Source organism: Caenorhabditis briggsae, assembly GCF_000004555.2.
Source record: "Caenorhabditis briggsae complete genome, chrIII, whole genome shotgun sequence".
NCBI lineage: Eukaryota > Metazoa > Nematoda > Chromadorea > Rhabditida > Rhabditidae > Caenorhabditis > Caenorhabditis briggsae.
In genome coordinates, this window is record NC_013490.2 from 11,856,766 (window position 1) to 11,871,440 (window position 14,675).

The following is a 14,675-nucleotide window of genomic DNA, read 5'->3' on the forward strand; positions in this document are numbered from 1 at the left end:
TCCCGCTCAACCAGTTTCTCTTCCAGGTATGGAAAACCACGTGGGCGAACGAACGGTGAACATCTTCGGGAAGGTGTTCCCGCGGGACGCCTTCATATGTCGACTATTCTATCTATCGTTTTTCGCTAGTTTTGGATCACTTTTCCCACTTCTAGCCGTCTATTTCAAGCAGTTGGGTATGACAGCGGCGCAGGTAGGCAAGAAAAAAACATCTCAATTTTGACCCGATTTATCTCGTTCCCTGTAAAAGATAATAAAAAGTAGACCACTTATAAAATGTTTAAAATATTATGATGAACATTTTATTAGTAGAGCACTTTTTGATATCTTGCACAGGAAGCGAGATAAATAAGCTCGAAGTTAGGTACCCGATATGCGATATGCGTTTCTCTGCGTCTCTTCTATGGGCAATTGAAACCAGTGTATCTCGGGAACCAGTAGAGCTAGAAAAACGATTTTTACACCATTCGATAGAAAATTTCATTGGCTTTCGTTTGATACCAATTTATTTAAAAAAATTTGGATTTCTGTATATTTGAAAACCCTCATTTCCAGGCCGGCTTCCTAATCGGTTCTCGACCCATTGTCGAGTTTCTATCCGGACCATTCTGGAGTCAATTCGCTAGCAGATTCAGGTAAGATGTTTGATCCCAAAAAGTTTGTGCCGTCATTTTTGGTAAAATGATAGCTTTTTGGGGAGAGACCCACTCATTCGTCACTTTTTTTGAGTGACGCAGTTTTAGTCCAATAGGGCGAATTTGCATTTTTTTAAATCTAAATTTCAGAAAACAAAAACTGCTCCTATTATTCTCGCTGGGCTCGCTGGTCCTATTCACACTCGGAATTGGTTTGGTCCAACCGGTGACCCCATATTGTATAGTTTATGTACCAGGTAGGCAAGCTACAGTAATCCACAGAGGTACAGTAACCCAGAAAAAAACTTTTCAGAAGGTAATAAAACATGTCAAACGATGTTGGCTCCAGCTGGAAAAATTATCCGAGGTGGAGCACTGGGAATGCTCAAAGAGACATTGGTTGGTGGATCGACGAAGCCAGCAAGGCACAGGAGACAAACCCAGAGTCGTAAGAATTTTTGGAATATTCTAGAAGGTTCGAGAAGCTTTTTTTTGCAGCACTCGTCGAAAAAATCATCGATTTGAGCTCGTTCGATAGTGAGGAGGATACGATAGCTGGAATCGCACCGGAGTATATTACAAGGGATAGGGTAAGGCTTTTTTTAAAGGCGCATATCTCAAAAACCAATAAAGCTATCAAAAATTGATCAACTAGTAAAATGTGTGAAATTTTAAGAAAAACATTTTATTAGTTGACAATTTCTGACTATCTTTGCTAGTTTTTAAGATATAATGCATTAAACAAAGAGCACAATTCTCTCCCGCATCCCAGAAGCTTTAGGTGGATTTGAAGACGCATATCTCTTGAACCATCAGAGCTATCAAGAATTGGTAATCTAGTAAAATGTGTAAAATTTTAGGACAAACATTTTGTTTACAAATTTTAGGTAGCTCTGCTAGTTTTTGAGATAAAACGCTTTGAACAACGAGCACCATCATCCCGCATCCCAGAAGCTGCATAATAGCTCTGGTCTAGTTTAAAAGCGCATAACTCGCTTCAAACTTATCCAAACGAACCAAAAAGTAAAATGTAAAACTTGACAAGATCTACAAAACAATATTAAATTTGGCTATTCTAAATGCGAGCTACAAACAAACCAGGTGCGCTGAAACCACCAAACTACCCAGACCAAGTTCGCAGACCCAGCTGTTTTTACGGCTTCAAGTTTGTGGCACAATTTTACAATATGATCCAATTTAACATTGTTTTGTAGGACGAGCTTGTTGAGCTCTACTTTTCACTTTTTAACTTAAGCAGAAATTCCAAGTTTGAAGCGAGTTATGCGGCGTCGCGTAGTGAGGGTGTCGATTTTGCATACTCGCAATTTCACCAACTCTGAGTTACCACTAAACATTTAAGTATAGCTCAAATTAATATCATTTTGTAGATCTTATTGAGCTCTACATTTTGATTCTTAAATCAAGCAAAAACTTCAACTTTGAACCGAGTTATACGCTTTTGAATTTTGTATAACGGGCTCCTAGAGGTTCGAAGAGTGCCAAGCCCCATATCTCAATAACTAGCAAAGCTATCAACATTTTGTCAACTAACAAAATGTGTATTTTAAAATGTCTGACATTTTTCTAGTTAAAAAATTGTAATACCTTCTATGGTTCCGGTGATATGCGTCCTTAAACATCAACTAATGTTTAGGTCTGCAACTACAACGAGGACAACTACGGTATCCTCGTCTCACCACCTCATTCCACCCGCGTCTATCGTCAACCAGCAGTCGAGCAAGCGTTCATGCTATTGCTCATCCTTATCTGTCTCTGTGAATTCTTCTCCTCTCCAGCTCTTCCACTCGCAGACGCCGCCACCCTCCACGCCGTCCGTGACAATCCTGCCGAATTCGGAAAAATCCGATTGATGGCGTCAGTTGGATGGGGTCTGGCTATGTTTATCATGGGTATCGCTCTAGATTACTCGGATACATTCCGAAATCATCCGTGTCCGGCGGAGAATACGACGGAGAAGAACTACACGCTGTGCTTTGTGATGTGTGTGATTTTCATGCTGGCCGCGATGGGATTGGCCAGTAAATTCAAGTTTGACGATGACATGGCTGCTCCTGGAGAGGTTGGTGGATTGGTTATGGATACGCGGGAAGCTGAAGTGTCACATGTCGTCGCGGAGAAGGCAAGAGCAAGGGTTACACAGGTGAGCTTTTTGCATTTTCAAAAGAAGAAGGTCTAGCTCAAAGAGCCAACGAAAAATTGCTAACTATGAAAATGAAGAAAATGAAATTTCCTATCGATCAAACTAAAAATCGTTTCTCTGGCTCTACTGGTTCCGCAGATACAGTCGTTTTGATTTGGACCTAAAAGAGACGCAGAGAAACGAGACACGCCGACTTCTCTGCGTCTCTCTTGGGAACGGTAACTTCGAGCTCAATTATCTCGTTTCCTTCAAAAGTTATCGAAAAATGCTCAACTGGCAAAATAATCAGCATAATGAAGCCAACATTTTATTAGTTGATCACTTTTTGATAACTTTCACAGGAAATGAGATGAATTGTGTCAAAGTAGTGGGACCTTTTGTACTTGCAAATAATAATCATGATTACTTAAAAGGCGCATATCTCTAGAACCAGAATTGCTACTTACAAATCGTTCACTCTGAAAAGGAAGAAAATTAAATTTCCCATCGATTGAGCTATAAATTAAATTTCTTAGCTTTATTAGTTAAGGAGATATAGGTACTTGAAGTTGACGATGTTTTTCAGGGTCTGTAGGCGTGCCTTCTTTAAAGGCATATATCACGCAAACCGCAATAGCTACTCAAAATTAGCGAACTACGAAAATGAAGAAAATGAAATTTCCTATCGATTGAGCTATAAATCAATTGTCTAGCTCAATTAGTTAGTGAGATACAGCTACTTGAACTTATCAGCAGCGCGCAGTGTATGCGTTACAGTCGCGAAAAGACGCGCTTACTTTAAAGGCGCGTATCTCTTGAACGGTAATTGCTACATAAAATTGTCAACTATGAAAATGAAAAAAAATGAAATTTCCAATCAATTGAGCTAAAAATCAGTTTCCTAGCTTCATTAGTTAAAGAGATACAGCTATTTAAACATGATGATGATAAACGCGCTTAGACTGTGCCTTACTTTAAAGGCGCATATCACTCGAACCAAAATAGCTACCTAAAAATGGTCAACTACAGATATAAGAAGGAGCGATTTTCAAAATTTTCAATTTTCATCCCAAATCACTTCGATTTCCAAAATTTCTGGGAATTTGGAAATTTTACGTGATTCACAGAAATTGAATGTTGCAATTTCTGGGATTTTTCACAGAACTCGACGGTTCGAGTTCTGGGATTTTGGAAATTCACGTGATTTTACTGAAACTTCACAGAAATTTTGGAAATCGAAGTGATTTGGGATGAAAATTGAAAATTTTAAAAATCGCTCCTTCTTATATGTCTAACATTTTTAGCTCTAATTTTTTGTAGTTGGCGATTTTTTCGTATCTTATTTAGTTTTTGAGATACAACGGTAATCCGATCTCTACACATCTAAACCAGTCAAATTTTCAGTCCGAAGGTGGCTCTGGCTCCGAGAACAGTCTCCTGCTCGCCATGAAGGCCCTCGCCAGCATGCACATCCTTCTCTTCTTCATCTCGGTCGTCGTGATGGGCGGTGGCGCTGGCCTCGTCTTCAGCTTCCTCTATTGGCATCTCCAAGACATCGGAGGCTCTCCAGTCCTGTTTGGAATCCTCTCCGTCGTCAATCATGCATCAGAGATTATCACCTACTTCTATGTCTTCAAACTCATCAATAAGGTAGGTATCGAGGGCAAAAATATCGAAAATGGAAATGCAGCGAGAAGGAATTGAACTCGTGAGCTCTCGATCCAAAACCAGGCGCTCTATCCACTGCGCCGTGTGCTGTGGCGCAGTGGATAGAGCTTTTCGCTTTGAAGCAAGAGCCCGCGAGCTCAATTCCTTCCAGCGTCAGTTAGGTTGTTTTTTAATCGTTTTCCATCCCCTTTTATCACTATTTTCCAGTACGGCCATGTGCGCGTTATGTATCTCTGCCTCGCTGTCAACTTCTTCCGTTTCATGGCCCTCTCGATCCTGGACAACCCGTGGATGGTCCTCCCGCTTCAGGTTTTGCAAGGTAAATTTCACTTTAAAAATGAATTCAAATTCTAAATTTCTTCCAGGTGCCTGCCTAGCCACTGTCTGGTCTTGTGCCTCGTCTTACATCTCCCTGGTCGCCCCTCCTCACGCCAAACAACACGCCCAGTACGCTCTCCAAGTCGGCTATCATGGCATCGGAAAAGGCATCGGATCAATCGTCGGCGGATCGGTGATCTCTGTCATAGGCTCGCGAACCACGTTTGTGATCTACGGACTGATCTGTCTGGCGACGTGTGCTGGAAGCTTCGGCCTGAATAAACTGTTCAAGTACGAGGGAATCAAGTATGGAGCCGGGAATTTCGAAGAGGAGGATATGGATATTATGGGTAACCCTTCTATTTTTTTTTGTAATATTTCACAAATTTCAATTTTCTAGCCCCACAAGGAGTCCCAATGGCTCGAGACGGCAAAATCACCGACGCCTTCAACGCCACCACCGTAGTCAACGCCAACTATGGCGCCATAGCTCAGGAGGATCCAACACAAGATGCCTATGATAGATACGTGTCGACGACACGTTAGATCTTCGAATTTTGATGACCTAAATTATTACTATGCAATACAAAACAAAAAGAACAAGAAGAACTCGCCTTAGATCTCACCTAGAAGTTAAAAAAAAAGAGCAATAATAACTATTTTTTGTCTCCTAATTTATTTTTTGGAATTTTTCCCTACACTGCAATAATAAGTTTCTGTTTTCTTTTCTCTGAATAACTTTTTTATCAGAATTGTGGGTAACAAAACAACGAAAGGAGATAATCGGATGATGTAGATTGGGGGATTGGTTATTAAAAAGATAAAAATCAACAATTTCAACAAAACAAAAAAACAAAAACCACGTCTTCAGGCTTCCGCCGTCGCCTTCACCAACTTGGCCTTCTTTTTCAGCTTCAGCGCATCGTTGCGATTTCGTTTGAACGTCGTCTTCATGCTGTGGTAGACACGTTGGTGCTTCTTCGAAATCATCAATTCGCGCATCTTCAACTCTTGTCCCTTCTCGACTGTCTCGTGGAACTTCTCCTTGCTCTTCTTGTGCATCTGTCCGACGGCGATGTGGATTCCCTTTGGCTTTTCTGGCTTGACCTCCTTTCTGCGCATCGGCAGCTCGTCCATGGTCTTTGGAATAGCGGCTTCGAGCTCGGAGACGTCTGGAAATTAGGATTCTTTGATTATTCAGCTCATAAAATGAAATTGTTCGATTAAAAACCTATACTCACCCTTGCCCATGCTTCTCAACTCCTCCAATCGTTCAAATGGAATGTAGTCTCCAGCCTTTTCAGATGTAAACGGCGAGAAATGTGGTGGCAGTGCAACTCCTGGCATATACCTCTCCGTTGGCAACTTTCTACGAGCATTCAAGCAATCGAACACCCACTGTGGCTGTACATAGAGTCGATTTACTTCTAACTTGTCCATTGGCCGATCTACGATGTGATGTGTGATGTTTTTGCTATCAGCTTTCAAATCATTCGGTGCTCCTTCCCATCCAACAACTCCACCTCCGTTTCTAATGATAAATGTTAGAGCTTCCTTTGGACACTCGCGATTGAGATAAAAAACGCATCCTTTGAACAGGGTCTTGATATTCTTGGCTTCTTTGACTTTCTGTGCAAGAGCATCAGAATCTTCTCCGAGAAGATCCAATGGCTCATCATCTTCGGTCTGCTCCACATCCTTTCTTTTCGCCAATGGCTTCGCCAAACTGTACACCTTTTCCTTATATTCCTCACTTTCCATCTCATCTCCTTCAACAACCTGTCCGATCTGTGGTGGATAGAAGAGTCCAATGTCCTGGTAGAGTTTGAAGTTGACGAATCCCAACATGGCGATGTAGAACTCAACGAACGTCACCAAAACGGTGAAGTCGACGTCGGTGACGTGTGGAAGACCACGCTCGTGTGGCACGACCCATGTGATCTTCTCACCGTGGACTTCAGCCTGGTAGTAGATTCCCTTGATAGAAATGAAGGTGTTGCGGAGAGATTGAGACTCGATCACATAGTGCATGAATTCGGCAGTCAGCTTACGACAGCTGTCGATCATTCCTTCCTTGAGAACTCGAGTATGTGGGAGCATAGCGAAGGTGAAGCATAGAGAAAGAGCATCATCCATGTCACGAAGAGCCGATCCGAACGTCGGGAAGCGCTCCTTAACGATAGTGTCGAGATTGTAGACTGGCTTGTTGTCATAGAGCTTCTTAATCTTTTCATCCTCTTTCTTTGCTTTCAAATGGTTCAATTTTCGCAAAAAGACCTTGTAGTCTCTGAACTTGTTGATAATCGGTTCGTGAGCCAGGAAGTTGATATCTTTGCGATAGTAGAACACCTTGTTAGCTGTGGAACCCTTGTTTGCTTGCTTCTTGTGTGCCGGTTCATGTGGGTAGATTCCCTGAAAATCGAAATTTTGAAGAAATTATGTGCTGAATGACAAAAACCTTAATAATACACAATCGACGGAAGTCCTTGAGCGTGAGCTGAAGCTTCTTCAGCGCTTGTTTTCGTGACATATATGCCACTGCCGCTCCGGCGGTGTATTTTTGTTTGAATCGGTCCTTCATTCTGCTGAAAATAATAATAGGTCAATTTGCTGAATGAGAAAAAACATGGAAAGTCGAGGGATTATGAAAAATATGAATGCTTGAGTTATCAAACAGAAAGAGAACAAGAAAAGCGGAAAATCGATATTTTTCGACCAAAAAACTATATATATGAGTCAGAAAACTGAAAAATTAAGGAATTTTTGGTCTGGTTTCTAACAAGAACCATTTTTAAGCGGCAGAATTAGTTGTTTAAAGCTGTATAAATTGGAAGAAAAAGATTTCGAAAAAAATTCCGCAAATCAAAGGAACATCGAAAAACTACTATAAAACCATTCAACACATTTCCCAACCAAATTTTCTCTAATTTTCGCTACTTTTACACCAAAAATCGCGAAAATTGGTGCGAAAACGCATTTTTGGCGAAAAATTGGTGCCGAAAGCGGCGAGGGCACGGAAAAGTGGGCGGGGCGTCGGCAAAATGCAAAATTCCTCCCCGCCGCACGCTTTGCAATTCGCTGCGTATCGACTCAGTATAACGTGCGCGATACGGAGTAAACTGGCTGCACTCGAATCTCTCCGTTTTCCAAGCTTCTTTTTCTCACTTCTGCTGAAGAATCGGTTCATTGAATTATTTTTTCATTTTTTCTAACTTTATGATGTGATTTTACAGTCTTTTTAGCATGGTTTTGCCTTGCAAAACTGAAAATTTGTGTGCGAAATCGGTAAAAACCTAATGCGAAAGGTAATTTTTAGTGACTTTCGATAATAATTCTTGTTTTTAACTCTCAAAACCCCATATTTTCCGTTTTTCCGAGCTTTTTTGTCGTCTATTTTTCTCTAAAAATAAAATTTTATCATTTTTTCCAGGTAATCCACGTAGATCATGAAGCTGATCGAGTCCAACGACACCGTTGTGTTCCCAGAGGGAGTCACCTTCACCGTCAAGAACCGCATCGTCCACGTCACCGGACCACGCGGAACCATCCGCAAGGACTTCCGTCACTTGCACATGGAGATGGAGCGCGTCGGAAAGAACACCCTCCGCGTCCGCAAGTGGTTCGGAGTCCGCAAGGAGCTCGCCGCCATCCGCACCGTCTGCTCCCACGTCAAGAACATGATCAAGGGAGTCACCCTCGGATTCCGCTACAAGATGCGCTCCGTATATGCCCATTTCCCCATCAACGTTACCCTTCAAGACGGAAACAGAACTGTTGAGGTAATTTAACTTGAAAATCTTCTCCAAATTAACTTTGTATCTTTCTAGATCCGTAACTTCTTGGGAGAGAAGATCGTCCGCCGTGTCCCACTTCCAGATGGAGTCACTGCCACCATCTCCACCGCACAAAAGGACGAGATCATCGTTGAGGGAAATGACGTTCAATTCGTGTCCCAAGCCGCCGCTCGTCTCCAACAATCCACCGCCGTTAAGGAGAAGGATATCCGTAAATTCCTTGACGGAATCTACGTCTCCGAGAAGACCACCATCGTCCCAACCGACTAATTTTGCAGTCGTTGTTCATTATTGTTAATGAATTTGTTATAAAAATAATTTATACTAGTATTGTTTTTAGCCTGAAAATGGTTTTACAGGGAGGACTCCTTTTAAAGGAGGTGGCTAAAATTTTACAGGTTTCAAATTTTTCTGACGGCTGTGTGAAGTGCCCAAAGTTAGCTAAAACCCGTTAAATGGTGTACTTCCAGCCAAAAGAAAAATACATTCCCGCTCGTTGTTCAAGATTGTCGACAAGTCACTCCCTTTTTCAATAAACAAATCCTCTTTCAGCTTGTCGCAAATTATTCTGAAAATCAACGATTTCTTCTGCATTTCCAGCATCTCCTGCTGCACTAATGTTTTTGTTGTCCCCACAGGGACTGGGCCGAGCCCGGCAGCAGTGCAACGCCGGGACGACCCTTGGAAAGTCGGAGCAAGCCCCGAGTCTTTCCTAGGTTCCAAAAATCATATAACCTTTATTACACTCATTCGAGTGCATACCGTAGGTTAATACGATAAGAACAGATACTACACTTTGATCTTAGCTAATAAGCCGAAGAAGCGATGCGGTGAGAACGAGGCGCGGGGGGTAGGGTGCGCGCATGTACCGACAAAAACCGGGCTCGCGTCGGCCACTATGGAATGCGTGTGTCGCGCGCGGCGGTCGGCAAGCGGTGAGAAGAGTGTGCGGCGGTGTGGCGCAGTGGAGATGGTGAAGAGGGTGGATCTAGAGGTCGGGAGTTCGATTCCGGGCGGGTGAAAACTCTTTTGATTTTTTTTGAAATTCCGGAAATTCTGTTTTAAATTGTGTGTAGATGAACAATTATCATAAAACTGGAAAATCGTTCTGGAAAGGTTTTGTAAATCGTATATTGTGATCTCCGTATCGAAGATAGATGGACATCCGGACCTACAAACGCACAGACAGCTCTTTGGGTTCTATATTGTAGGCAAAATCAATAACCTCTTCCTTCCATTGGCCTCGTCTGCCGGTCGCTGTTGCTGTTTTAGAAATCGAAGCCTCTTTTCTCTGTCCCCTCTCCTACTCACACACTTTCTCTCCCTCGCTCACCAGTGGTTCGTTACCACACGACGCAGCGCCCAGGGCCTTCTTCTGTTTCTTCTGTGTCGACGACGATCGGTGTCCAGTGTCTCACACCTTCCTCGTTTTGCGTTCTCTCTCGCTGCTGTCTTCCCGAAATAGTGTGCGAGACGCAGAGACGCAGACACACGCCGTACGTCGCAATGCCTGGAAGAGGTGTTCACTGTCTCTGCGTCTCCGAATCTCTCGCTTTTTGCACCATTCGCAGTCTGGGCTAGGTCTCTTTATCGCGTTTCGGACCGATATATTGTTTGTATATCTAATAGTTGAACCCTTTTCAGTTGGAAGGTTCTTGAAGACTCAGGTCGAGGATGATTCCAGAGGATCCTATTCAGTGTCAGGTGAGTCTAGCTACCGTATACCTTGGGTTCATTAAAGCTTTAAGGCATTTTTGAACCCAAAACCGATGGTTTTTCTTGGAAATGTTTAATTTTTGACACTTCTTTTTGAGGAAAATACGTATCTTTAGATTTCTACTTTGCTATGGGACGAAAAATTGTAAAAATCCTCCAAAAAAATCTACAGAACCCCTTCGGAAATTTTTGCAAGCTACTTTGTTCCCCCCCCCCCCTCCAGCTTTTCAATTCGCGCCCCTTCCTGTACCAACTCTCTTCCCTTCTCATTTATGTGTTCTGTGGCGCAAGCGGGTACGCGCTTGTTTTGCATGAGCAGGGTCAGGGGTTCGATATTTCCTTCGTCGCAAAACCTTTTTTCTTCTCTTTCCGAGCTTCTGGAACATTGATTTTTGGTTGGGGAGCTCTTTAAATGTACTTATTTGAAAAAAAGTTGCAGAAATGACCGTATCCATCGGAAAGGGAACAGTGAGTATAAATGTTGTGGTTGGTACATTGTTGTTGTGTTGGAATACGGAACTCTACATATTTTCTATTTTTTTGGTTCTTCTTTTTCGAAAATTCTTATTCAGGAGATCTCCTCAACGACACCAGAGGTTTACGAAGGTCCCCAGCACGGTGATTATTTGGATCAGCTTCGGTAAGTTCTTATCGCCAACTTCAAGTAGCTGTATCTCGCTAATAAATGAAGCTAGAAAAATGATTTTTACATTAATAGGTAGAAAACTCAATTTTCTTCATTTTAATAGCTGACCGTTTTTTACTAGCTCTATTGGTTTTTGAGATATATCAGGTAAATAAAATAACAACTTTGACCCACTTTATCTCGGTCCCTGTAAGAGATTTCAAAAAGTGGTCAACTACCAAAACATTATTGATATTGTGATAAACATTTTATTAGTTAATTACTTTTTGATATCTTCCACAGGGAACGAGATAAATCGACTCAAAGTTGGGTTAGTCAAATCCCGAGCTCTCTCAAGAGAGACGCAAAGAAGTTAGCGAGCCTTGTTTCCCTGCGTTTCTTTTGGTTCGAAATTGAGAACAGTTATATGTCCCAAACCAGAAGAGCTAGAGAGTTTATCTTTATAGCATTCGATAGGAAACTTTATGACCTTTCGATTGATATCAAAAATATCTTGATTTTCGAAAATCTCGTTTCAGAAGCCTCGTGCAAAAAGTCTGCAGTGCTGCCAGAAAGAAGAATGTCACATTCCACAGCATTGGCGATGAAAATTACCGTATTGTTATCGACGAAGAACCTATTGAGCTGATATGTGATGAAGAGAAAAATGACACTTTATTGAAGTAGGTTTCATTTTTCCAAAACAAAAATCAACCCAGATTTTCAGATTCAGTTGGAGAGATTTTCTGATGGATGACACGGATGTGATTATTTCTGCCACCTGTGTTCTTTTCTACGTTGTTAGAGAGTTTGGCAACGATCTGGACATCTTTGATGTTAATGCGGTATGTCGATTTTTGGCCTTGTACTTTGACCAAATTTATATTGGTTCCTGTGAGAGAGCTCAACAAGTTGTTCACTAACAAAATATTGCGGATATTATGCTGTGTATTTTGTCAGTTGAACACTTTTTGATACCTCCCACAGAAATCGAGATAATCGAACTCCAAGTTAAGGTCCCTAGAAATGCGCTCTTGAAGCTGCCGCTCCCAAAAGAGACACAGACCGTGCCTCGTTTCTCTGCGTCTCTTTTAAGTCACAATTGAAATGAGGCTATCTGCGGGACCATTAGAGCTAGAGAGATGATTTTAGACTGTTCCATAGCAAATTTGATGTCGTTTCATTTGATGTGAAAACTGCGTATCCCGAAACATTTTTCCAGGAATATCGAAATCTAGATTTTTTGTGATTTTTAATATCAATCGAAAGGTCATGAAATTTGCTATCGAACGGTCTAAAAACCAATTCTCTAGCCTTACTGTTTCCAGAGATACATCCGTTTTAATTTGGGCCTGAAAGCGACGCAGAGAAACGAGACGCTCTAACCTCTCTGCGGCTCTCCATCGTGGAGAGCGAGCGTTAGATACAAGGGCGTACATCTCACGAACAGTTTCAGGTATCAAAAAGTTGTAAACTGAAACGCTTTAGAGGGAATAATTTATATCATGAAAAAAAAACTTTTTCTGGAAATAACCTTTGATTCAATTTATCTCGGTTTTTTTAAAGAGGTATCAAAAAATAACCAACTAACAAAATGTTTGTCGTAATATGGATAATATTTTGTTAGTTTATCATTTTTGGATATCTCTTACCGAAACCGAGATATATGAGCTCAAAGTTGTCAGTCGAAATTTCGAAAAAAAAAGTATTCTTTTCAGATCGGCATGGAGGAATTCTTTCTGGCCGGAAGGTTCTATGTCGAACAGCTGAACCTTTCTCTATGTCTTTCTAACGGTAATGCCGACGAGGTCATGGAATTCTGGGGTCCGAAGATTGAACACGCAAGGATACTTCGATTGGGAACAGTGGTAGATCAGGAGGCACATGAGACTTGTGAGAGGATTTATGAGAAATGGGTATGTGTTCTGTAAAAAAAAATATTTAAAACAGATTTTGACAGTTTCAATTCAAAGGATGCTTTGGTTTCTATGCGGATAATATCAATGTTTCGTTGGCCAACCGTTTTCGACGCCGGATGAAAATTGCGGTATTTTCTAGCGACACCATACCTGTGGAAGTTGTGGTTAAGTGGATTAAGGTAAAACGTTTAAATTTCACTTCTACAGTATCCCTTCGAAAAAGTTGCAAGCTTTCCTTCCCCCGCCTCTCACTTCCTAAATTCTCTCCCCTTCCTGTATGAACTCTCTCCCTTCCCCAATTATGTGCCTGTGTGGCGCAAGCGGGTGCACGCCTGTTTTGCAGGAGCAAGGTCAGGGGTTCGATATTTTCTTCGGCGCAAAATCGTTTTTCTTCTTTTTTGAGCTTCATGACCACAACCTTTTTCTTGCAGGGTTGGATCATGAGTGTCCCCGGCTACAATCACTTGGCTTTGGTGGATTTCTCCATTCCGGGGTTCAGAATCCTTAGTGGAGTACTCTGGCAGTTCGGTATCGATCCGAGTAGGATTCCTCCAAACGCCGTCATTCAAACACGCAATCGAAGAGGCGAAATTTCGTATATCTCGGCACCTGGAAAACTGTATTTTGGAATTAAGAACGTGTATCCGGAGGAGCCGTTATACGAGATTGACTTGGTTTTTCCACTGGATGGTGAGTTGTCATTGGAGCGCACTTGCAGGGTTTAAACATTCAAAATTTTGAAAAAGTTGAATGTAGGTTTTGAAAAGGGCTAGAAAATGATTAAAAAATTCAGTAATTTAGAGGGTGGAATATAGTAAAGGAACCTCGCCATCCTATACTTTTACTTTGAGCTCAATTATCTCAGCTCTTATCAGTGATATAAAAATTATTCAACCAACAAAATGTTCATCATAATATCAGCTACATTTTATCTGTTAGTCACTTTTTGATATCTGTGATAGCAATAGAGATAATTGAGCTCAAAGTGCGTGCAGTCAGCAACATGCACCATACCTGAACTGTTCCACTCATAAAACCTGAAAGTAGTTATTTTAATTGATTGATTTTTATACCATTTTATAGGTTTTTTTAGGGCCTTTATCCTCCATTTTGAATTTTTGAAAAATGTCAATTTTGAAGGAAGTTACGCTTCAAATTGTCCATAGAGCGCATTTTCAGACCTCGTCGAGGATGTGGATACCGATGATGAGGAGTTGGAGGACGAGGAGGACGAGGAAATGGAGGACGATGATGAGGAGGTGGAGGACGAGGAGGACGAAGAAGAAGAAGAAGTGGATACTCATGATGAGGAAAATCAGCAAGAAAACCATCAAATTGCATAAACAGATCATTTTGTAAAAATCAAAATTTCAAAAAAAAAATCAAAACTAAATCGCATCGCTTTTACACACTGATCTCCTACCTCTTACCCCAAAAATAGTATTTTTTTTGTGAGAAATTTTGCTTCTAGAATCTTGCTAGTTTTTTTCCCCATCCCGGAAGCCATTGCCCTGTTTCTTATGTCACTTTGAGCACAATTACGTTTGAGCGCAATTATCGCAGTTCCTGTAAAAGATATCTAAAATTTGTCAATTGATAAAATATTGCTGATAATGTGACAAACATTTTATTAGTTAGCAAATTTTTGATAGCTTTTATAAGAACTGGATAATTTGGGTCAAAGTTGAGATGTGCAATTGAAGGACCCTAACGTTGAGCTCGATTATCTCAGCTCCCGTAAACAGTATCAAAAATTTGTTAACTGATAAAATATTGCTGATTTTATGAAAAACATTTTATCAGTTTACAGATTTTTGATATCTTTTATAGGGAGCAAGATAATTGAGCCCAGTCAAGCTT

At 41.2% G+C, this 14,675-nt stretch overlaps 4 protein-coding genes across 4 annotated transcripts; 3 read left to right on the top strand and 1 right to left on the bottom strand.

Annotated features, from left to right (window-relative positions):
* Positions 1-28: 28 nt before the first annotated feature.
* On the top strand, positions 29-5,307 carry CBG09151 (the record flags this gene model as incomplete). The annotated part of the gene is made up of 10 exons (XM_002642551.1): positions 29-193; positions 556-635; positions 786-892; positions 949-1,083; positions 1,134-1,225; positions 2,290-2,796; positions 4,180-4,425; positions 4,651-4,762; positions 4,809-5,111; positions 5,162-5,307. 10 exons carry the CDS (start codon positions 29-31, stop codon positions 5,305-5,307), a joined length of 1,893 nt encoding a protein of 630 aa, XP_002642597.1.
* A 321-nt stretch (positions 5,308-5,628) lies between these two features.
* Positions 5,629-7,342, bottom strand: Cbr-lpd-7 (the record flags this gene model as incomplete). Its single annotated transcript, XM_002642552.1, has 3 exons — positions 5,629-5,933; positions 6,003-7,173; positions 7,220-7,342. The coding sequence occupies 3 exons, from the start codon at positions 7,340-7,342 to the stop codon at positions 5,629-5,631; spliced, it is 1,599 nt and encodes a 532-aa protein (XP_002642598.1).
* Positions 7,343-8,207: 865 nt separating this feature from the next.
* Cbr-rpl-9 lies at positions 8,208-8,825 on the top strand (the record flags this gene model as incomplete). Its single annotated transcript, XM_002642553.1, has 2 exons — positions 8,208-8,540; positions 8,589-8,825. 2 exons carry the CDS (start codon positions 8,208-8,210, stop codon positions 8,823-8,825), a joined length of 570 nt encoding a protein of 189 aa, XP_002642599.1.
* Positions 8,826-10,229: 1,404 nt separating this feature from the next.
* Positions 10,230-14,158, top strand: CBG09154 (the record flags this gene model as incomplete). Its single annotated transcript, XM_045244485.1, has 8 exons — positions 10,230-10,259; positions 10,844-10,911; positions 11,436-11,579; positions 11,624-11,741; positions 12,615-12,812; positions 12,857-12,994; positions 13,247-13,505; positions 13,995-14,158. 8 exons carry the CDS (start codon positions 10,230-10,232, stop codon positions 14,156-14,158), a joined length of 1,119 nt encoding a protein of 372 aa, XP_045093940.1.
* Positions 14,159-14,675: the final 517 nt, after the last annotated feature.